The following is a 25931-nucleotide window of genomic DNA, read 5'->3' on the forward strand; positions in this document are numbered from 1 at the left end:
TGTAACATAGCATCAACGTTAATGCTTCACACAACTCTGTAATCTATACATGACTTGTCCTCAATTTCTTCTACCTCTACGGATTAGCAGTGGGCCAGGCAATCATATATACAAAACAAAAACAAAGTTCCCTGCCTTGGAGAAAGCAGGTGACATACAAAGGGTAAGGTAGAAAAGGGATGCAGCTAAATATATGCAACCTTTATATACATATATTTATTTATAAGTAATAGTACTACAAAATGTCAACATTCCCCATCTGTCCTTTCACTTAGCAATCTGTCATTGCAAGTTGTGCAATAGGCTCAGTAGGCATTGCAGCAGAGGTGGGTCTCAAGGAGATAAAGGAGAGGAGAGTCGTGACCTTATGGATCAGTTCAGGGAGGGCATTCCATGCATACGGGACAGTGTGGAAGATGCTAAGTTAAACCTGAAATTATGCAGAGCAGCAGTTCTCCAGGTAAAGACTCAAGGTGTGTGTGAGGTGCCTATTTTTGAGACAGAGGCAGTGTGGTTTTGTAAGTAACAACTGGCTATTAAGCAGGCAAGTGAAATAAGTGATGCAGGACTACACCAAACTCCTGTTACTTGCCACTGCTTTTCATAGGGCTGCTTCATTCACGAGTTTCCTACATGAAGGGAAACTCAGTGCAGAAAAATATGTGTACACTCACATACGTTGTTGGGCATGAAAATGGCACAAGTGTTTATTCTGCCTTGGTTACACATGTTCAGAAGCTGCAGCAGGTGGTTCCAAATACAGGTAACCACAGCAGAACAGACATACAACATGACGTGTGTGCACATATATTTTTTCCTACCTGGGGACATGCCATGCATGAAATAGCCCTAAGTGATCACCAGTTAGCACAGTAACTTTGAAATAATGACTGGGGAACAACTGGGAAAGGATCTTAAACATATAAAGGGAGAGGGAGTGGGGATGAAGGAGGCAAGACAAAAGAAAGAAATGGGATCATCTATTTCAAATGTGAAGGAAATTAGGTTATTTTATGTGATTTCAGTTCATTATCTAAATAGCTAAAACATATTAATAAATTATTTTTATGACTGACAAACTGGACCATTTACAACTATGTATCCTCCTTTAATATAAAAAAGGTGTAGGGGAGAAAAAACAAATTAAAGAGATAAAATGCTTCCCCTTACCCTTCTTCTTCCGTACTGAAGCTTGAAAATAGAAAGGGAATGCATGGTAAATAAAATGTGAAGAGAAGGTCATTCTAAAATGATAAATCCCTGTTTGAGTCTCAAGCACCAACACTGAGCGTGCTCAGTACAATGCTTTCCATTTTTCAAATCACCACAAGCATTAGCAACTCTAGCACAGGCTATGTTTAAACTCTAATTCCAAAAGATACAATCTAAAAGGCTATGCCGAAAAGGAAGATCTCATCTCAAAAGTTAAACAGCATGATTTAGATTTTTTAAAAATGATGGTGGAGGGGCGGGGGCGGGGAATATTTTAACAGAGTTTGAATTCAAAGGGGAAAGAATTGTGACAATTTATTAGGCCATTAGTTCCTGACAATCTTAGGGCAGATTCTAAAGAGGGTAGACATGAATTAGAGGTTGTGCAACACTAATTGGGAAGCAGCCATGTAATATTACAGGGGGCACAAAGCTGAACATGAGCTCCATAGAACCACTAAATTAGTTCCTTGACCCAATGGGCTGTTTCCTCAAAAATAGCAGCCCCTTAATACACAGAATAGCAAACTGGTTTAAAACTGAGGGGGAGTTTTTAAACAAAACAATTCATTCACAAGAAGGAGGACACTGTCATGTGTTCAAAGAAGAAGAAAAAGAAATTCCACTGGAATACCACAAAGTAAGAAATATTATTGGTCACAAATAAGAAGATCATAGTGTTGGACATTCAGCCCAGCCCAAACTATTGTTGCTTTCGAGGTGGGGAAGAATAACACCCCCGCCCCTGAAGATCAGAATCAAAGAACTTTAGGGTGGGAGTGAGCTTATCTTCAGGTTGGGATGGGAAAGGATACCGGTATTTGTAAAGGACCATAAAAAACTCTGCCAATGTTTCAATGGCAGCTTGGCTGCCCTGAGCAGTGCATTGACACGCCTTTGTAATTCAGTACAGAATGCCCCCTGAGAATTATGCTATGCCGTGATATGGTATTATTCCTAGAGGCATTATTGAGGGTGGTGGTGGGGAATGGTTGCTGTTGTCATTTACTGTGGCAACAAAGCTTTTCTATTGTTCTATTGTCCCACATGGACTCCAAAGTTCTTTGATTGCTTCCCACCCATGCACTATAAAAGTCACCAACATCCCCCCACTGCTTTCAAAGGGAATTGAATGGCCCTGTGAAAGTGGAGTGGGGGGAGGATGGTCCAGTTTAAGAAGAGAGAGTACAGAGAAAAGTAGGAAGAGGAAGAGGGACGATACAAATAAACTATCAATGATAAATAGCGAGTACATGCTTTCCATGCAGAAGGTTCCAAATTCAATCCCTGGCATCACCAGATGGGACTGGGCAAGATTCCCGTCTGAAACCATGGAGAGTCATTGTAGGCAATTTTGAGCTATATGGACAAATATTTGTACTATGTTCCTATGGCAGCTTCCTGTAAGTATCTTTTTTTTAATACTGGCAAAATAAGGAAGCAAATAAAAAAATATTTTTAAAGCCATTTAAACGAGTTAATAAAACATTTATATGCACAATAGATATAGTTTCTTGAACTACTTATGTTAGGCATCAGTGATGAAAGGAAGTTGATAAATAGTAACAACAACAGCAACAAGAGTAATTTAAACTATTGCCCTGACTAAAATGTAATTTTCAGCTCCATATTCTGTGCAGCTTGCATACTCTTATAAATGGTAGGTAGTCTTTCAAAGGACACCATCACATCTACAGCCTTATCCTATGCAAGTTTATCACAGAGGAACATACAAATGACATTAGTGGTATTTACTCCTAAGTTTGCAGAGGACTTTGCATATTTAGCAGCATTGGTAGGCATGCAGGAATATTTTAAGTATTGTGTGCTCTTTCCCCATATAATCATGGGTGTCTTGTTCTCTTCAACACAATTACAGAAAATCTTGCTTAAAATTATGTCATGGAAGTAAATAAGGAAGTTCCTACTCATACTAAGTTTGCTGTGTGCATGCATGGACTTTGAATCCCATTTGCTGTGGATATCTCTAGCTCTTAAGACAATTTTTCATCATAGCAAAGTACTTCATTTTCTATAAAATTATATAACCATTTAACATAAAAATTATGAAGGACGAACAAACCCCAAGTTTCTGTATTATAATGGTCAGGAAGGCATTTTCTTTATTGACAACTCCTTTAAGGGTATTTATGCTTCCTTTGAAATCTTTCAGTGATAGCCTTCTCAAAAATAAAATACTGTACCCAAAATGTGTAACCAGAAGGCAAGAGCTTTTCTTGTATTCATTTAGAGAAAATGTGAACTAGAGTTACATCTCGACAGAGTAATTATCAGGCTGACCTGTTTAAAGCGTTAAAACGTGTAGCAATTGATTCCTTCCATAGTTGCTTTTATAGGTCTTATCATTCCACCAAGAACTATAAGAAAACACATGTTTCCCTACGGCCACATCTAGAACCTCCCTGCTGAGCTTATTTCATTCCACCTCCTATTCAAATTTTCCCTGCTTGGCAGGAAGACCACTCCCTGATACCACTGGCCATGGGGAATTTCCCCAGCAGCAGCCGGCCAGCAAGCGAGTGCGGCTTGGTTGCCAGGGATGAAGGCAGAAAGCGAAGGGGCCGCAATGGTCGCCACCCCCGCGGACATGGTGAGCAACCATTATATCCACATGGTTCCAGAATTAATCATTCAGGCGTTTCCTGATCTCATCTTTGCCGACATCATTTTTTCACCACTGCCTACTAGGCAACATCTCCTCTGAGGAAAGGGAGTGCGACTCGCTCAGCCCCTGACAGAAGCAACTTTTCTCTTGCAGGTATAATAATAATAATAATAATAATAATAATAATAATAATAATAATAATAATAATAATAATAATAATAATATATTATTTATACCCCGCCCATCTGGCCGGGTTCCCCCAGCCACTCTGGGCGGCTTCCAACAAAACAGAAATTCTAAAATACAGAAATCCATCAAACATTAAAATACAGAGATCCATCAAACATTAAAAGCTGTCAGGTAGCTGTCAGGCTCCCAACGAAGACCTCTGACAGCGAGTGGGATTGAGCTGCTGTGATTCACTCAAGCCCATGGTGGAGGCCTAGTCTTCCCTTGATGGCAGTTGATTTCAAATTATACCCGAAGAAGAACTGCCATTACTTTGAAGTTGTGTGATTTTCTTAGGGAAAAGAAAGGAGCTCAGAAGGAAGGTGCAGTTGTGGCCCAAAGAAAGCTGTTTCCTGAATCTCAAAATAGTTCATGAGTTGGAGGCTAAGACTTATAAAGGCAGCATTGTCAGTCAGTCAATTACACTGAGTACTACACATTTCCATAGCTTAAATAGGTCACCCTTGTGATTACTCTCTCTGCTCAGGTGTAACTTCTAGTTAGCTTACAATGTCCAGATTGAAGGAAAAATGTCCTAGTTAGCCAACAAGATCATTATTTTTATGGTTCATAAGGGAGCCTTTTCCATTTTTCCATGGCGAATGAACAAGGACTGTGCTATGATACAAAAACTTGTTCAAAAGGATAACTTCATGATATTCAAAGCAAGTGAAACAGGAATTCTATGGATGGTGAAAGATTTTTTTAAAAAACCCAATAACTCTCATATAAAATAGCCCCCTATTTCCCACCTAATCCCTCCAAAACCTAAACAGTATTAATTGCAACTGGTCTGTTGTGTTATTTAAAGCAAGAAATAGCACAAAGGAAGGCATATTTTTGAATAAAATTGCTGATAATTCACAAGCAAGCAATAAATTTAAATGGAGATTATGTAAAAAGTAAGCTCTTCATTTGAGAAACCTCTGTAATTTCTATTTTAAAATGTTTCAGCTTAATACCTCTAAAGGTGTTAAACAAACACACTCTTGATGTTACTTAGGACTCAGCCAGACTGGTAAAGAAAAAGTGTTTTATATGTGTTATATAACATTGTGCCACCAGATGGTAATGTGGAGTCTTGTTTTTCTCTACCTGTTTTCCCTGTTTAAATTATCAACGCTTTAAACTTTGATGTGTCTAGATGAGGCATCCCCAAACTTTGGCCCTCCAGATGTTTTGAACTACAATTCCCATCATCCCTGACCACTGGTCCTCTTAGCTAGGGATCATGGGAGTTGTAGGCCAAAACATCTGGAGGGCCGCAGTTTGAGGATGCCAGGTCTAGATCCAGCCCTAGACATCAGAATATCTAAAGTATTTTCTATGTAACAAATATTTGATTACTACCGGTAAAAGGTAGGAAAATGCTGAACTGTTTTTTAAAAAATAAAAAAAGACCTTATATCAGAAAAATTTAACTAGAATATTGTAAAAATGAATTCTACTACAACAACACTATTTTTTTCTGCACAAAAATAGGTGAAGTAAAGATTAAGAAATGTTCTTGTTCATGCAAATTTGGGCTGCAATCCTACAGATGCACAGCTGCAAGTCCCATTGAACTCAATGGGATTTACTTCTGAGTAGACATCCATAGGATTGCACTGCAATCAATAAATAAATAATGGTTGAGGAGAGATTGAAATTATGGTAAGGAACATCTGAGAGCCGAAACCTGCTTTCAGTTAACAAATTACTTTTTCGGGATTGGGGGCAATGAACAGCAATAAGAGATAGTTTCCTTTCAGGTACACTTTGTTTCTGGGTCAGCTTTTATACAATGACAGCTAGCAGCTTACCTTTGTCCACTAATGAGAGGCCACAGAAATTTAAAATAAAACAATATTAGATAAACTGATTTCTTAGAAAATAAACAAGCTACTAAAATATGTTTATAGCTTTAAATTAATGTGTAAAATAACAATGAAAAAACACATTCTGTCGCAGAGCTGGAAACAAAATTAAACACAAGATGCTCAGCATGCACACGTGGGAATCTCCAGAAAAGCAACATTCCCATGTAATTTTTTTTCCAATACCACGTTCTGTACAGGGTGCAGTTCACTGTCAAACAGTCTTAACATTGCCTTTACATCTCTGCTAATGCAGCATGCTCATTAAGAAACACTTTCTTACCAAGCTCTTCAAGTTCTGAGGTCATTGACTTAGACCGCAAGGTCAGTGCAGTGGTTGGAGCCCGTTTTGGAGGTGGTGGGGCTTTGCATTAAACAGAAGGACATACATGGTAAGAAACAGCACTCACTATATGCTCATATATGCATTATTCATATTCAACACAAAAATGCATTGTTAATTAAATGAAAATATGTTTTTCTCTATGTAGCTAATCAGTTAACTGATCTCTGGAAACAACGTTTACAGCAGTTTACATACAGCAGTTTCCACACATAGGAAAGGAAGACACCACAATATTTCTTTGACATATATTTTATTTTAGGAGATATTCATGCCGCGTTCACATCTAAGCTTATGCTATTGAATCTTATATGCTTAAAGATTTATATGAGACATGGCATTGTAGAAGTCTGAAAGCTCTACATGTCTACATTACTCGAAGAGCTTCACATGGACAGCTCAGGTTAACAGCAGCAAATGACCTGAAAGTTATCTGACTGACAAGTGGGTTTGACCAGAAATCATGACTGGACACAAGAAGTGAACAGGAGAACCATAGACAGTGACAGTTTATAATAATGCTTCTAAATCTTTCAAAAGCAATAGGCTATAACCAACTTTTGTATTGTAAACTGAACTAAAAATAAAATGATTGAAGCTGTGTTCATTGATAGTTTGAGTTAGACACATAAGTCATTGTAGGTTATAAAACAATGATACATTAGCTGTGTGGAGCTCAAAGCAGTCAAATGCTCCAGAACTTACAACCAGAGATAAATATTTAAGTTGTTACATCCAAAGTGTATCATATCAGTTTTTGCTACCCTGCCCAAATCAGCTTATCTCAAGTAGCCCTTGCTACCTTTGTTACTGAAAGTCACATATATAAAACTGGCAGCCGTTTGAGCTTACAGTGGAACCTCGGTTTATGAACACCTCGGTTTATGAATTTTCGGTTTATGAACGCCGTGGACCCATCTGGAACGGATTAATTCACTTTCCATTACTTTTAATGGGAAAGTTCGCTTCAGTTTATGAACGCTTCAGTTTATGAACAGACTTCCGGAACCAATTACACCCATGTTTCAGTTTATGAACGCTTCGGTTTAAGTACTTCGCGGACCCGTCTGGAACGGATTAATCCACTTTCCATTACTTTCAATGGAAAAGTTCGCTTCAGTTTATGAACGGTTACTCCGCAGACCGTCTGGAACGGATTAATCCACTTTCCATTACTTTCAATGGGAAAGTTCGCTTCAGTTTATGAACGCTTCAGTTTATGAACAGACTTCCGGAACCAATTGTGTTCATAAACCGAGGTACCACTGTAATGGGTCATGCATTCAATCTGTACAATTGACTTATGCCCTGCTATAGAAGGAAATAATGGAGAGCAACTCCAAGCAGACATATTTTTGGCCAATTTATTTCAAAAAGAAATGACCTTCTTACATAAATGCACTATGCTATAGGACCATGGCAAATGAATATGCAGGAAATGTTCATGTTATAAGAGATAGTATGCCACTATATAGGATTCAAATCAATCAGGAAAGACCCATTAAACAAGCCCCGCCCACATGGTTGGGATATTCATGCACATTTTCCAAAAGTGCAGAACTGCACCAGAAGGAACTAGTTCTCATGTCAATTGGTGTCTATTAAAAAAGAGTATTTGATCAACTTTGGAAATTAACTTTTCCGTAGAATAATACAACACATTAAATTGTGGGATGAAGCTCAAATTGTGCAGCATTAACTTAACCTTCCATCAATAATTAAGGTTATATGCACTCCAACAGTGCTGAAAATAAAAATAAAAGTTCTGTGCAAGTCTTCCACAATTCCAGGTTCTATGTATTCTTCAACTATTATGAGGTTTGAACTGGTATGTGGTGTTCCAAGTCACTCCACTCCATTGGAATGACTAACAAAATTGAAAAAAAAACCATGCACATTAGGTGCTAGGGGTCAAAATGACCTCACAAAATGCTGCTTAATTTATTAGTTACTTGTCATGTCTACATATACTTAGCCTAGACCCTTTTATTTCAATTTCTTGTGAAAAGGAAAATACTGTAGAGGATGAAAAAAGTCTATTTTCATATCAAATTACTCACTTTCCTCAATATCACTACAAATTACATTAGAGGTCAATAATACCCAAAAGGTTAATAAAACTCATTTACAAACCTTAATACTGTATATTAAACATTTTTATCAGTGAGAAGGTCCTTGTTTACCCAGCCAAACTATTGTTTTCCTCATAGCTACTTGTAGACTTCATTTGAACAATACGTACTTATTTATTCTGCTTTGGGGGGTCATGTTCACCTCAATTGCATCTTTAAAATGGCAAACAACCTGCACCTCCCCCTCTGCAGGTGGGCAGACTTAAAGGCAACTCTCCATAGAGAAACTTTAGATTTTATCTGTTTACATGAAAATATTTGCAAAATGTGTTGTTGAGAGCTGCCTTGGGCATCTCTGCGATCAGCAGCTCAAATTCCAGCTCAGACAGCAGTTGACAAACGAGCAACCTATTTAAAGACTTCTGGACAGAACAACTGATAACTTTTTCACCAATAAGCCGGGGGGGGGGGGGAGGAGACTGACTATGGCAACGACTTTGGAAAAACAAAACAGAAATCCCCCCACACAGTTCCTTTCCCCACAAATTCAAAAGTGTCAACAGCAGCATGTTTTGTTTTTACACTTATATATTATGTGCTAAGGAATGGAAGGACAGTGATTTTCCTTTCTTCAGTGCATGAGAATGCAATCACAAATACAAGTCTGAGATCATTCTTTCTTATAATAAAACTAGCTGACTGACACAATGGCAGAAAATCACAGCAACAATGTGCTTCATGTAAATATTCTGCCTCCCATATTCATGGTGCTGTAAATGTGGCAATTGTGCATAAGCTGCTCAAGTAAAAGTCATTTGCAACTCACAGTAAGTTACATTGTTATACTCATGTAACAATTTAAAATGATGTTATATGTATGCTAGCAACACAATATTCCTATGCTCCATTTTGGAGGAAGGATGGAATATAAATCTATCAAATAAATGAATAGATTATATGTTGCTTAGTGTTTAAAACAACAACTGTGGGTTCAATTAGACTCTGCACATCATTCTTGTGAATTTATGCATTTGACATTGTGGGTTTTTATTGTCCCTCGTTAGTTCTTTTCTTGTTTTAAAGGGACCCCTGACCATTAGGTCCAGTCGTGACCGACTCTCGGGTTGTGGCGCTTATCTCGCGTTATTGGCCGAGGGAGCCAGCATACAGCTTCCAGGTCATGTGGCCAGCATGACAAAGCCGCTTCTGGCGAACCAGAGCAGCACATGGAAACGCTGTTTACCTTCCCGCCAGAGCAGTATTTATTTATCTACTTGCACTTTGACGTGCTTTCGAACTGCTAGGTTGGCAGGAGCTGGGACCGAGCAACAGGAGCTCACCCCGTCGCGGGGATTCGAACCGCCGACCTTCTGATCGGCAAGCCCTAGGCTCTGTAGTTTAACCCACAGCGCCACCCGTTTCTTGTTTTACTGGAAAAGAAAACTTCTCAATAAGGGCATTTTTCAGAACACTTAGCGATGGCACCTTCCTCCAGCTATTTTTAAAAATGTTTTTCTTGGGATATATTTGATTTCAAAACTGCTGTGATACAGTATTTTTTCTATCAATGGAGGGTTACATATTTCTAAATAATTTCTCGTTTACATTGTTCTTTCAATAGAAAGAAATACGATAAAACAGTTCAAACTATGAAAATAATGTACCTTTCTTTCTGGCTGTGTCATCTGGATCAAGATTCCTGGTTACTGTGACAACTTTAAGAACTAAATGATTGCCTCCTTGCCGAATCATGTTCACCACTTGCCTATGGCCAACTTTTACTACATTTTCATTATTAACCTGCAGGGAGAGAGAGAGAGAAAGGACAGAGTTATACTAAAACACGTGGAAAATAATACTTGATTGCAAAAGATAAAGTAAAACAATATCTATAAGGTTTTGAAGAGTGTTCAAAGAATTTGATATTTGGCCTAATCAGCAGCTCCCTGGCTAATCTACAGATTGGAATAAAATTATCCATTAGCTTTCTGAATGTTCCAATGTAATTCTCTGATATATATATGTGTGTGTGTGTTTCTGTGTGTGTGTACTTTGAGTGAAAATACATTAAAAAAGAGAAATAGTTAAATATTTAATTGTAGTTTTTGATATGTATTTTTTAAATTTGAAGATTAATAAAGTCATAACAGATTTATGGATGAACTTGTGCAAAAGTGGCTGGAACTCATTAGTACTGTATCAAATAAAAAAAATCATGTAACATCATACGTCCATGAAACCAAAATACAGAGATTTGGTTACTCCACTCAGTATCAAGATTGGGTGCCATATAATGTCACTCGAGTGGAATTTTGTTCATAAACTGAGATTTCACCTTCCTATCCCTTGCCCTTTTGCCCCACCTCCAATCTGTTCCAGATGCCACTCAACTTTCCTGAGCATATTTGGGTGCATGTATGGTAGAGGACAAATCCGTTTCACTACCAGTTACCACACCACTATTAAATGGACACTGCTGGATTTCACCCATTATTTTTTCTGATCAGATCTTTATTCAAGATCAGACTACCGACATTCGTTAGTCAAAGATAAATATTGCACTTGTGGAACAATTCCCATTTTTCCTTGGTAGGTGAAACATAGGATAAAGGTAGGATTGTCCAATGTCTGATACAAACTGTTTATTTCATTTTAATGTTTTATAAAGAAGTATGACATCAAATTAGTCCCTGAATGTTTTATGTAAACTTCCATATCTCATACACTATAAATATTTGCATTTACTCTTCCTGAAAGACTGTACTGCAGTGGAAATAAGGTACAATAGACCAAAAGATACAATATATTGATATTAGTTTAATTTGACTCATTTTCTTTATATCCCTGTCATGCTTATAAACCACAATGGTGACATCCAGCCCCCAGAAACACCTATTGTTGCATGATTTGTAAACACACCAGGAAGCCAAACCATAATTGTGACAGCCTTTGAACGCGTACCCAGACAGCTGTGAGTGTAATTAAATATAAAGTGTCTTTGACCAAAATTTGCTCTTAACACAAATCTGCACAGGAACCACATTGGATTTTTATTTCACAAGTACTTAGTCCTTCTACTTCAGAAGGTCTGTACTTTTTCCCCATAAAATATTATTGTTATTTAAATTCATTAGTCACTTGCTACTTAAGAATCTCTAAGCAACTTACTGGTACATAACTTAAACATCTTAAAGCATTAACACAAAGTCAGAAAAAATGATAAAACAAAAATCATTTAAAAATCCATAATCTACTCTTTTAGTGTAGTCAGGCAGGTGGTGGTGGTGAGGAGGAAGAGTTCCACATTGGACCCCTCTGGGGTCTGACCTCCAGGAAAACTATGGATGGCCATCTTTATTATAGGTTCCAATCACAAGGAGTTTCCTGATGTAAATCTCCTTTTCCTCTCTGCAATTGCTAGTGCCACCTTAGGGAAACCATATGGGTACATAGCTGATTTCCTTAAGAAGTCAATACCAGCTTGGTGATTTAGATTGAGCAAGTGACATGGGAAAAGAGATAAATCTCTTCCAGTCTTTATCCAATTCACCCCTGCTTTGGCCACTACTAGCTAACCACAGCGCCTAGGGCTTGCCAATAAGAAGGTCAGTGGTTCGAATCCCTGCAAAGAGGTGAGCTCCCGTTGCTCAGTCCCTGCTCCTGCCAACCTAGCAGTTTGAAAGCACATCAAAGTGCAAGTAGATAAATAGGTACTGCTCCGGCGGGAAGGTAAAATAATAAAATAAAAAAACCAGTTAGGTGCATGGCATGCAGTCTTCTCAGCCAAAGATGTCATGGTGGCTGTTTATAAGGAAGCACAGGTACCAGGAAAGACTACACAATACAGACCCACCAGTCATCTTATTTATAGACTGAAAGAAAAGGCCCTTGCTAAAACCATAAGCTACCATGAAAGTTAGGTAAAGGCAACAAAATCCTGTGCCACAGTCAAGAAAATTTCACTGAAATTTTCTCTTCCCTTTGATAATTTTCAGATCCTCCCCCTATTCCAACAAATTGATAATGGTGGAAATACACAAAATAAAATTTCAGCACAGCAGTAGCAAATAATGAAGAAAGTGTGACCTCTTCTGCAGGTAATGTCCAACTTAAACAATAGGGTACCTCTTGGGGCTCCATGTGAAGTGGTATGGTAGAATACAGAAATTGGTGAGTTCAGTTTGATGGCAGGAGCCTGGTCAAATTGGCTATATCAGATTATGTGGGGGAAACTTGAATTGCTAGTATGAGGTCTTCCAGTGCCTGTCAACTAGAAATCTGGGTAGGAAGTTGCAATTAGGTACTGGGCAGATATATTTAGAAAATTGGTGCAGAAGACTCTTGGAAAGTGGTATTATCCTACGATAATCTTTGTAGTTGGGAGGGTGTGTGTGTGTGTGCGCGCACACACACACACACACACATTCTAGGCTAGATGGGGAGTTTTGATTAATGCATTAATGCACCAACCCACATACAAAGCAGCTGTGATTACGGTTACATTTTTCTTTCTCCCCCTCACCAACAAGCTTAGCTGTAAATGGCTCAAGTCTGAGTACAGCTATTGCATCTACTTGAATGTTGAGGTGGCAAAATAATTTCTAGAAGGGAAATGTTCACAGAAGGCGGTTTTAATTGATATCCTGTTGCTACTGATGTGGGTTTTTCTTGACACAGGTAGTAGAAATTCAAAGACATTTGATATGGGTAATTTTGAGAAGGACTGGGAAAAAAAGAAAAATTCTGGCATATAAAATATTAAAGGACAATATATGCAGGAGCTGAATTTGTTCACAACAAAGGAACCCTCTGTAAAATTAGTTCTATACCATGTTCTTTGACAACTAATCATTTGTGCTGCATTTTAGAAATAGGAAAAGCAGCAGATGAAATCATCTAAACTTCTGGTCTAAACTCCACCTAGACTGTGAGGAACTAGACGAAGTAGCCATTTTTGAAGCACTGGGGACTGCATTGGCAGATATAAAGATGGTGGAGGAAACAGTCCAAGCACTCTTCATTGGGGGATGAGAGGAGGCACAACTGCAACCCATTAGGGACAAAATAATACACACATTCACACAAAAGCTCATACCAATGACAAACTTAGTTGATCTCTAAGGCATAGGTGCCAAGTTCCGGATTGAAAATCCGGGATCAGCAGTGCCGCGGCACCGGAAGTCACTTCTACACACTTCCGGACATGCGTAGAAGCGACCTCTGGAGCTGTGGACATTTTGGAAATGGGCAGAGCGGCGCCAGAAGTCGCTTCTATGCACTTCTGGACATGCGTAGAAGTGACTTCCGATGCCGCTGTGCCCATTTCCAAAATGTCCGCAGCACCAGAAGTCACTTCTATGCACTTCTGGACATGCGTAGAAGCGACTTCTGGCGCTGCGGACATTTTCGAAATGGGCACAGCAGCATCGGAAGTCACTTCTACGCATGTCTGGAAGTGCATAGAAGCGACTTCTGGTGCCAGCACGGCACCAGAAGAACATGGCCGCCAGCAGGAGTTCCGTAATCCAGGGGAATACGGGGTATTTTGCTATTCAGGACACCTACGGGAAATGGTAAGAAAATACGGGGGTTTCCCAGGGAAAATGGGGCACTTGGCAGCTATGCTCTAAGGTGCTACTGGAAGGAATTTTTTAAATTTTGTTTCGACTACGTCAGACCAACACAGCTACCTACCTGCCATTAGGGACAAACACAATTCCGCCAAGATTAAAACTGGCCAAAATTGCTACACTCTTTGAGCAACCAACTTGAATAAATGAAAGGCAGGGGGAAGCAAGTCAAGCAAACACACTTGGTACTGGTAGGCTGCGGGACTTGCTGAGAAGGATGGTGTGAGAAAGCTACTGGAACAGCTTTCAGGATGGTGTTCCTGCCTAAGCACCTGAGTGGTAACCATCACTGCACACTCTGTCCACAATGACAGTGAAATGCACAGGGCACACCCTGGCTGACTGCTCCTGTCCTGAGGACACCCACTGATCCCCTTGCCCACCCAGACTGTAGGCACAGAAGCAGCAGCAAAGAAAATCAGAACACAGGACATACGCCACAGGAACTGGATGTGGGGTGGGGGTGGGGAGAGAATGTGAAAAGAGGGTAGATAAACTACCACACACCCTCACCACTCACAGATAAACTGCAGAAGAAATACTCAATCCACAACAAAGGGGTTTCCTCTTGAAAAGGCACACTCTAAAACGTACACACACCATTTATAAAGAAGGAGCTCATAAATGTTACAGACAGTTGAAGTCAGATCCCAATGTGAATAGCCAGATTTCTGCCACAGCTACACTGTTACTGAAGCTGCAGAACAAGAGTGGTTAATATTACAAATTAGCATCCCTCATTTATTAGTGTCAAACCAGTCTGATCCAATTTGTTATTTTTTTAATCTAGTCATAAGACCATTCCAAAACAAAAGTTTAACTATGAAAGCAACATAAGGCAACATCGATAGGATTTAACTCAGACACAAATGAAGCTATGTATTGTGTGTTCTTCTCAATATGTGTTCTTCTCAATATGTTCCACCTGTTTTTTCAAAGTGATATGTAAGCAGGCAATACTGTATAAAATAATATGTACGATGTAAATCAATTCAGTTAAAACCGCAAGAACAGGTACATTCAGAATTTTTCTGAGACTACATTCTAACAGATTGAGGTTGAATCGTGACAAGACAGAAGTACTGTTTGGGGGGGACAGGAGGCAGGCAGGTGTGGAGGACTCCCTGGTCCTGAATAGGGTAACTATGCCCCTGAAGGACCAGGTGCGCAGCCTGGGAGTCACAGCTGTCCATGGAGGCGCAGGTCAATTCTGTGTCCAGGGCAGCTGTTTATCAGCTCCATCTGGTACACAGGCTGAGACCCTACTTGCACGCGGACTGTCTCGCCAGAGTGGTGCATGCTCTAGTTGTCTCTCGCTTGGACTACTGCAATGCGCTGTATGTGGAACTACCTTTGAAGGTGACCCAGAAACTACAACTAATCCAGAATGTGGCGGCTATACTGGTGACTGGGAGCGGCCGCCAAGACCACATAACACCGGTCTTGAAAGATCTACATTGGCTCCCAGTATGTTTCCGAGCACAATTCAAAGTGTTGGTGCTGACCTTTAAAGCCCTAAATGGCCTCGGTCCAGTATACCTGAAGGAGCGTCTCCACCCCCATCTGAAGGGCCTTCTGGCGGTTCCCTCGCTGCAAGAAGCCAAGTTACAGGGAATCAGGCAGAGGGCCTTCTCGATAGTGGCACCTGCCCTTGTGGAACACCCTCCCACCAGATGTCAAAGAGAAAAACAACTACTAGACTTTTAGAAGACATCTGAAGGCAGCCCTGTTTAGGGAAGCTTTTAATGTTTAACAGACTATTGTATTTTAATGTTTTGTTGGAAGCCGCCCCGAGTGGCTGGGGAAACCCAGCCAGATGGGCAGGGTATAAATAAATTATGATGATGATGATGATGATGATGATGATTATTATTAAACAGCTGAGGATAACAAATTCAACCAGGATTTAGTAAAGACCACCCTCACTTAGTTTCTGCAAATTGTTGAGATAAGAAGGAAAATTATTATATGGCAATGCTACTTTAGAAACTGATATAGTTGTTCTGTCCATCTGAAGGGAAGCAACAGATAATTTCTGTTCAAAAACTAAAAAGTATACTCCATCATCAAAACTCCAATTCCTAATTTCACCAGTATGTAAGACAAGCCCCTTCCAAGAGTGATTGTTCAAAGCATTTTTTCATGTCTGTCCATTATTTCATGTTCATATCACTATTACAACTACCACGGTATACATGAAGGTTAAAAGATAATTTTTCATTCTAGCACTAGATTTCACATATGTATGATATAACTGGTAGATTGTGCTACCCATTTCTCCTTCCCTCCCTCCCTCCCTCTCTGTCACACACCCCTTTGTATATGCCTCTTCACATTGATGATTCACAAACCTGTCAAAAAGTTTGGGACAAATTCACTAATTTTCATCCCACTTTCATTTTACACATTTTTACTAGCTGCCTCAAACTTGTACATACACTGGCCTCTATACATAAAAGATTGACAAACCTGTCAAAGAATCATGAACACTTTTATGAAAAATATTACCTTATTATCAGCTTTGCAAAACAGTTACATATATACATCTGTCTTTGGTTCTTCATGAAAAGCATACCACATCATAATACTGAAAGCTAAGATTAATTTAACAGGCAACACTAATGTTAATCTTTGATGAGCTTGATCCTATATATCACCCCCTACTTAAAAGTGTTACAGCTATTTGTAGTGTTGAAGCAGAAATGCATTCCTGTTCCAGGCAATAACACAGAGCTACCTAATTCTGCCATGCTTGAAAGCATCTTGCTCCTTCTCCCTGATATGAAGGATGGGTGAACATTGCCCTTAACCCTGGATAGGGCAGGACATGCTGGCATTGATGTGTGTGAGTGTTCACTGCACACCCTCCTATTTTCAGGGTCAGCACAACTTCACCCACACAGACCTGTTAAACAGCACCCACACCCCAGGAAACAGCTTCAACTAGCTGTTAGTTGAATAACACCGGTCTTGAAAGATCTACATTGGCTCCCAGTATGTTTCCGAGCACAATTCAAAGTGTTGGTGCTGACCTTTAAAGCCCTAAATGGCCTCGGTCCAGTATACCTGAAGGAGCGTCTCCACCTCCATCATTTTGCCCGGCCAAAAAGGTCCAGCACCGAGGGCCTTATGGCGGTTCCCTCGTTGCGAGAAGCCAAGTTACAGGGAACTAGGCAGAGGGCCTTCTGGTAGTGGTGCCCGCCCTGTGGAACGCCCTCCCATCAGATGTCAAAGAGAAAAACAACTACCAGACTTTTAGAAGACATCTGAAGGCAGCCCTGTTTAGGGAGGCTTTTAATGTTTAATAGATTACTGTGTTTTATTTTTCTGTTGGAAGCCACCCCGAGTGGCTGGGGACCAGCCAGATGGGCAGGGTATAAATAATATATTATTATTATTATTATTATTATTATTATTATTATTATTATTATTAGCTGGCTAAACCAGGTAAGGATAGCTGATGGGTTTCAAATCCTTGGTGAGTTAGGCACTTCCCCCTGCATGTGAAGACAGGCTCTGGAGAATTGAGTGGGTGAGACCAATAGTAGGTTCAACAGTCAAGAAGATGGCTTCAGCACGTGTGGCAAGGGAAGTGAGGTGCAGATGGGACTCATCAACCTGGGAAGGCAGTGCATCTAGAAGAAGGGATGCTCCAGTTGTCAACTTCTGCTGCATTGTGGGATATCTTCAGAAGAAAATTCTCAGGATTAAACCCTATACAAATCCGGAGTGGAGTCCCTAAGACAGTTGGATGACATCTTGTACATCTCCTTCCAGCAATTCCTGCAGCAAAGCTGGTGCCATACATATTGTTCTGCTTTCCTTTGGATCACATCGGTGAGGTCAAGATGGGAATCTTGCTGTCTGGCCAGCCCAGGACCTCCACACACAATGCCCAGACTTGCGCCCTAAGGAAGTCACTTTGGTGCTGTTAATGCAATGGTTTGACTTCACCCCCCGGAAGCACACTCCATCGTCTCTCAACAATGCCAACAACAGCAGCCCCAGAACTTGCAGGTGAAGGGTAGGCAATCATCACCATAGTGCTTTGGGTCCATTATGCAGGCAAGACCCATTCACGGTACATCTCAAGCCAGTATTAGGGCTGACTGTATATTGTCAAATGAATGTGAAGAGAACCTTCAATGCTACCTATGAATTCCATTCTCTACAGACATTGGCCTAATTTCTTGTGGGTGGCAATGAGAAGAAAACGGGATGAACAGAACAGAGAGAAAGAAAATGGGTGGCACAAAGAGAAAGAAGTGGCTGAAACAGGAAAAAAATGTGTTGATGGTCCCACAGGTCTTTGGCTGTGATGCCACCATTTTTGGCTCCAGCCTCAGTCAATGCCAGTATGAAGCCCCTGACAAATTAATGCTTGAGAGAATGTGAACATCGAAAGAAGCTTGCCCAGCATTGCATGTCAGCACAACAATGAAAGCAGTTAATTGTTTTCTATGTGGCAGAGAACAATATAACATGCCCATAACATTGGCAACTATATTGACTGTTTAGGCAAGAGGACTAACTGCTGTAGCAGGGTTGGGAAGGGGTTAAACATCAACTGAAACAGATGGCTCTAGCCCATTGCAACTTAGCTAAATAATATACTTCAGCAACTATTTATTAGAAGAAGTCTAGGGAAGCCTGTCAAAAGAACTGAAAGACATTGTAGTTAAACCACCACATGCTCTTATTTCAAACTGGGCAACTTATTAGTAGTGACTTTTGGGTACACACACATTCAAAACCACAATGCTATTCAATACTCTCATTGCAACTGCCACTGTTAGAAAGTGTAATAATTGCAAATATATACTTCAGGTTAATTATAATAATACCATCAACTGCAGTTACCTCTTTATCAATAAACCTCTCAAAGGCCAAACTTTTATTTGAAATATTTCAATCCATGCATTTCTCAAGTCTTGCCATAGGAATGAAAATCTGGCAGTTAAAAAAAAGCCACTTAAAAAGTGATTTTATGCAATAATGCCAACACACAATGTTTTGTTGCTTTACAATAGCTCAGAACTGCTAGACAAACTAGAGTAAAATAATGAAGGTTGTAAGAAATGCAGTACTGACATCTGATGAAAAATGTATATAAGAAAGGGGAGTACCACAAGTTCAAGTGGCAAGGAATACAAATGCCTAATATGTTTTTGTTTGACAGATTTAATAAATAACAAATGGAAGTCAACGGGTAAAAAGAACAGGGAAACTTTATTGATATATACCTACGGTAATACATTACTAATCAACATGCAAGTGACTCAGACATTGCCTTCGGTTGGGTGCTGAGAACATGCAACTGAAAGTAACTGAAGTCTCAACTGGTATTACTGAAGTCTCAACTGGTATAATCCCCCAGATTCTACTCAATGCTCTGATATTAATGGAGCTACAGCATGACAAGCAGTCACTCAATTAGTTAATGTTTGAAATGTGAAGTTATAGAAACACTTTCTTTTTTACTGTCCTGGTAGCACTGTTTTATCTAGAGCACTATCATGACATTCTCAGAATATCTCTCACCATAGGCACAGATTCCCCATTCTGCTGGGTGGGTTTGCTTCCAGTGGTGGGGAGAATTTGCGGCTGGCACTGAAGCCACTGCCACCATTCTAGGTGCTGGCATGCATATGCATGTCATGCACACTGCACGTCAACATGTTGGGGCAGGGCGACAGAGCCCTTTAAAAGCTTGCACCACCTTCTCCTCTGTCTTTGATGGCACCCTCCCTCCTACTCTCCTTTTATCACAGTATCACTGTGGTGGTTGCTCTGCGGCCACAATGGGATATTTTTGCAGGTGGGGTTGTTTGTTTGTTTTGCCTACTGTAAACGTGGAAGAGGAGACTTTTAGGTGTGGTGTCTTAATATTCAGCTCTTCTAGCTGATAAGTTGATCTGTATTTTAATTGTTTGCTTGACTAGTAGGTTAATCTGACCACCTGAGTGTCCTATTTCTTAAATAGGTTAATCTGGTCACTTTGGCAGGAAGGCACTGGAATGGCAATTTAATTGCATAGCTTGGTGGCCCCTTTTGGTTCCATTGAGGATGACTTGTGGTTTTTAAGGCCTGCAACCCAGGGCTGTAGGGCCTGGGGGCAGGATAGGGACCACCTCTTGAGGCCAACTCACCCCAGTGTTTGAAGTTTTGGGAGCCCAGAGTTATTTTATTTCAAGGATCTTAAAAGATCTTTAGAATGCTGGTGCCAAAACAATATCCTAGGGATGCATTGCATTGCTGGTCACAAAACAATAAAGATCCTGTGTCCTGTGGTCACAATTCACTGCACCTGAGAAGGAGGGTGAAATACCTACGGTAGAACAGATAATTCAACAGTCACTCTGTGAGCACTTAGAAAAGGATGTTGTGATTACAGTGGTACCTCGGTTTAAGTACACAATTGGTTCCGGAAGTCTGTACTTAAACTGAAGCATACTTAACCTGAAGCGAACTTTCCTATTGAAAGTATTGGAAAGTGGATTAATCCATTCCAGACGGGTCTGCGGAGTACTCAACCTGAAGCGTACTTAACCTGAAGTATGAGTGTAATTGGTTCTGGAAGTCTGTACTTAACCTGAAGCGTACTTAACCTGAAGCGAACTTTCCCATTGAAAGTAATGGAAAGTGGATTAATCTGTTCCAGACGGGTCCGCAGAGCACTTAAACTGACAGTACTCAAACCAAAGCGTACTTAAACCGAGGTATGACTGTACTAAGATCTCATTTCTTTTTCCTTTTTTTGATAGTGTTACACGCTTTGTGGATCAGTGAAACACTGTGGACAGAGTTTATCTTGATTTCAGTAAGTCCCCCACGATACTGTTGCGGAGAAACTGGTAAAATATGGGCTGGATGAGGTAACTGTTGGGTGGATTTGTAGCTGGTTGACTGAATAAACCTCAAGTGGTCAGTAATGATCCCTCATCATCCTGGAAAAAGTGACAAGTGGAGTGTTGCAGGGTTCTGTCCTGGTTCCAATGTTGTTTAATAAACATCATTTATAAATGATTTGGATGAAGAAATTGAGGGGATGCTCATCAAATTTATACCAAACTGGGATGGGGTAGCTAATGCTGCAGTAGACAGAACTTGGATTCCAGATGACCTTAACTGATTGGAGAACTGGGCCCAAGTTAATAGAATAAATTTCAACAGGGATAAATGCAAGGTTTTACACTTAGGCAGGAAGGACCAGCTACACACATATAAGATAGGGAACACCTGGCTTACTAGTACATGTGAAAAGGATCTAAGGGCCTTAGTAGATCATATACAGCAGTTAAAAAAACAAAACCCATAGCTAATGCATCAACAGAAGCATAGGGTCCCGATCAAGTGAAATATTCTGCCTTGGTCAGACTACACCTGGAGTACTGTGTCCAATTATGGGTGCCACAATTTAAGAAGGATATTGGCAAGCTAGAATGTGTGCAGAGGAGAGCCACCAAGATGATCAAGGGTCTGGAAACCAAGCCTTATGAGGAATGGTTGAACGGAAGTAGGTATGTTTAGCCTAGATAATAGGAGACCAAGGATATGATAGCCATCTTCAAATATCTCAAGGGCTGTGACATGGAAAATGGAGCAAGCTTGTTTTCTGCTCCTCCAGAGGGTAGAAGCTGAACCGATGGCTTCAAGATACAAGAAAGGAGATTCCGATGAAACATCAGGAAGAACTTTCTGACAGTAAGAGCTGTTTGACAGTGGAACAGACTCTCTCGGGAGGTTATGGACTCTCCTTCATTGGAGATTTTAAAGCAGAGGCTGGATGGCCATCTTGCATGGGTGCTCTAGCTGAGATTTCTGCATTGCAGGGGGTTGGACTAGATGACCCTCTGGGTCTCTTCCAACTCTGCAGTTCTATGATTCTAAGTTACTGCTGCTTCTGAAGTGATTTGTTTGCATGTAGTTTTGATGCCCAGTATTTAAACTTTCCCCCCTCTATATGACATGCAATACTATTTCACTGATGGCTCCAGTTTTAAAAATAGAACTGTACTTTAATATTCATGATGGAATATCTGTCTCTTGAACTACAAGAACAATTCTGCATTCCACGTACAGCTTGTATTCCATTACTGGCATTTGAGAAATATGCTGTATTCTGTTTAAATCTACAATGACAGCCTGATTCCAAAAAGCAAATTAAAACAAAACAAAACAAAACCCCAACTGGCTCAGTGTATATATCATACAATGACAAATCAGCGAAATACTGCCAGGGCAAATATGCCTTTTATTATTTGATATGATGTGACATGTCCAGTTCAGGCAGTAACACAAGAATGTTCCTCAAACCACTGCCTATATGCCAAAAATTAATCAATATGGAATGTATCCACTCTCTTTTTGGAATACTCCCTCCACATATTAAGTCCAAGTTTTCTCAAGTTTAGGGATGGAGGAGAAATTTGACTCAGTTTACATTCAATGCCAAATTTATATTTTAAAAAATCACACTTATCTGAATTTTGCAATGCAGTTCTCTAATCAATGTTCACAAAAATGCATTTACTATGGGGAAGTGTGCATAAAGAAATGCCAAAATGCATTATATTGAATTAAATTGCTTGCAGAAATGTGTACATTACTAAAAATGGCATATAAAATATGTTTATTAGGAGAAAAATCACACTGAAATGAGGAAGAATTTTATAAGGATTTCTTTAAATCACAAATTGCCACAGAAATGTAGAGAACTGAATTTAGAATTAGCAAAAAGAGGACCCAAGAGAACTGAAATTGACATATTATTCCATCCCTACTCAAGATATAGTTATCTTTTCAATTGTGCATACTGAATTCTTATGTGGTAAAATAATTTTCAAAAGCCATACACTTGTAAACATTTCAGACAAAAACATCTGAATGTATAGATCTTGTTCTATCACCTGGAGCAAATGTGGAACCAGGGCTGACCCAAGATATTTTGGTGCCTGAGGGGAACCACAAAATGGCACCTCTTCCCTGCTAAGGAAGAAGGGCTGAGTGAAGATCTACATCAGGAACAAATGGAGAATAAAGATCTACACTGGGATCTGCTGCCCCTGAGGATCCTGCCACCCCGAACAGTCACCCTATAGTCATGAGTGGGCTGGCCCAGTCTGGAACTGTTTTTGTACTAGAGTACCTGTGCCTACAAAAAGGAAAATGAGGACAATAGCCACAATTCCATGGACCTCCCCAGGCTCAGTGCTTTTGCCTTCCCAGTTCCTTCTTCCTGAGGCTGGGAAGTTCACTGGGCATGTCTATCTAGGGCAGGGTCCCCAAACAAAGGCCCAGGGGCTGGAGGCGGCCCAATCACCTTCTAAATCCGGCCCGCGGATGGTCCGGGAATCAGCATGTTTTTACATGAGTAGAATGTGTCTGTTTATTTAAAATGCATCTCTGGGTTATTTGTGGGGCCTGCCTGGTGTTTTTACATGAGTAGAATGTGTGCTTTTATTTAAAATGCATCTCTGGGTTATTTGTGGGGCATAGGAATTCATTCATTTTTTTCCTCCAAAATATAGTCCCGCCCCCCCCACAAGGTCTGAGACACAGTGGACCGGCCCCCTGCTGAAAAAGTTTGCTGACCCCTGATCTAGGGTTTGTGTAGGAATTATATTGCTCTAGGAAATTTTTCAGTGCTTCCGTCTCAAAACTCTTCATTAACTATGAAGGGCGGGGTGGCAAAATATAAGTGGCATTCATCCTTTACTATCACCCATTACTAAATTAATCCAAATTATGGTCTTGTGTTTTTCAGATGGACAAGGAGTAGTTCAACTCAATAAAACTGTCTCATTTCACAATTGCTCATATACCTGCTCCCTAACTGGAAAGGTACTTGAGGGCCATTGCAGGCTTACACAAATCACAATATTTGCTCACAGCAGTCGTTTGTGTTTGGTTGATTTTCATTCGATTTAGTGAAGTAAGCCTTTCATGTGCATCACAGCTGGGTTCATCCACAGGCAAAAACCTTTTGTTACGCCACATTTTATTTGTACACCATTTGAAAGTGAAATGTGAAACATGATGTAGTGTGCTCTGTAAAAACATTTGGTGTATATTTTGCTTCTTTAATTTGTGCATGTAAATCTAATGCCTCACTTAACAATGCCAATAGGATGATATAGTTTGCCCTTGAGGAAATTTGTTCCATAGCAACATAGCTCAGCATTCATTCAGTGAAGCTAATATATTTATGCAGGCGTCTTTTTGCTTGACAAAATGGAAAACCAAAATATCCTGGTGCTTCTCTTACCAATTCTTAACCAGAACAAAAACTACAGAACTGACTGCCACACACAAGACAGATTTAAAGTGCTGCAAAGTATCAGTTGACAATTTATGGATTTTTAGTTTCTGAAAAAAGAGTGAGGGTAGAGATACTCAGGGAAACGCACACTCATAAATAAAATACATACAGACCACAGAAATGAATATGGAACCCTAACTAGAGAAGGATGAGAAAGGAGAAAAGAACCTGATGTGCTTTTGGAAAATTATTTATGATTTTTTAAAAATATAATTTCATCATAAGATATAATTTGTTTCATATATCATTATTATAATTATATAATTTGATTCAGATAATCATTTTTCTCCACACTTGCACAGTTATTTTTACAGGAATCATATAGTGGAATTCAGTTAGGCTGGCAGCTGGGCAGCAACTCCTACCAATTGGGCTGGGAAGCACAATTATTGCTTCTAGATGAAAGCATAAAAGCATCAGAAACCATGGGGCTGTATCCAACACTCCTGTTCCACTAGTGTAAGGGACGTGTGCTAGAGAAGTGGAACATTCCCTTTCCCTACAGCCCCCCATGTCCTCAAAATTGGGGTTGGGGGACCCTCCAGAAATGAAGGTGGGGCACAGGGAGAGGAAAGGAAATGGAAGTGCTGTTGTACCAGCAGAAATTGGATACAAGCAGTGTGTATAGGATTCATTCACACAAGACACAGTGAAGTGCCTACCAATTGTTATATCATATTGAAGGGGGGGGGGACCAGATGTATAACACCCTTAGGCACTAGGTCCACTACTGTTCATTATGGCTGACTCCAGAGTAGAAACAACACAAGCTGATTTGCCTGACCCTATTGATTTTATCCTATTTATAAATAAAGAATACTTAAAAGCACAGTATCACACAAGTACCCACACTTAATTAATGCTTGAATTTAATTAAGTCATTGTGCAAATGGAACAACTTCTGCAAACACAAAGGAACCTCCCTTCCCACACTGCACCCATATCAGCTCTTGAGGGCTGAGGAACCTCTAGAGCAGATTTGGGCAGGTGTGCTGGGGAAGGAGGGGGAGAAGAAGTTCCATGGCACTCACAGAAGCGCAAGCAATGATTTAGGTGGATAACTCTCAGACTACAAATACTTATTGTTCTATCGATAGCAGGGATGGGGGAATCTGTAGCCCTCCAGATATTGTTGGACTCCAGATTTAATCACACTCTGCTAGCATTGCCAATGACCAGGGAAGATGGGAGCTGGAGTCCAACAATATCTGGGAGGTTACAAAATCTCTATCTCTGATCTATAAAATAATAGCAAGTCCAGAATGAATAATTCTACATGGAAGTTTTCAAGAAATATGTTTTGATTCATGCATTCAATTGACTAAAATCTCAAACAAACAATGCATTGCATTTGTTATAGTTCAATGCACTAAGAAATGAGATTCATTCCCATCAGTCAGATGCTATTTAATATTCATTTTTACTCTTTGTACATGCATGCATACATAAAAGCAAAGTTTCTGACATTTCTGGCAATGGAATACAGTAAAGCCTCGGTTTACGTCTACCTCTGTTTGTGACCGCTTCGGCGAGCGACAGCCGCGGACCAGGAAGTGTTTACATCCGGGTTCCGCAGTGTTGGATGCGCAGACAAAATCTGCGCAGCTTACGCATGCGCATTGCACGTGCGCAGAAGCGCTCTA

The 25931-nt window shown here is 40.1% G+C and overlaps 1 protein-coding gene across 7 annotated transcripts in view; it reads right to left on the reverse strand.

The window, feature by feature from the left end:
- SHANK2 (SH3 and multiple ankyrin repeat domains 2) overlaps nucleotides 1-25931 on the reverse strand; it is a 339643-nt gene that overhangs the window by 52153 nt on the left and 261559 nt on the right. For 5 of the 7 annotated variants that reach the window (XM_088668511.1, XM_088668485.1, XM_088668502.1 and 2 more), the window contains 2 exons: nucleotides 10002-10137; nucleotides 6206-6286 (listed from right to left, as the gene is read on the reverse strand). In XM_088668511.1, the coding sequence (XP_088524637.1) occupies nucleotides 6206-6286; nucleotides 10002-10137 (217 nt within the window). The remainder of the gene's footprint in view (nucleotides 1-6205; nucleotides 6287-10001; nucleotides 10138-25931) is intronic. The other 2 variants (XM_088668509.1, XM_088668515.1) reach the window with 1 other exon arrangement.

The sequence above is a fragment of the Zootoca vivipara genome, chromosome 1 (assembly GCF_965207765.1).
Source record: "Zootoca vivipara chromosome 1, rZooViv2.hap1.1, whole genome shotgun sequence".
Taxonomy (NCBI): Eukaryota; Metazoa; Chordata; class Lepidosauria; order Squamata; family Lacertidae; genus Zootoca; species Zootoca vivipara.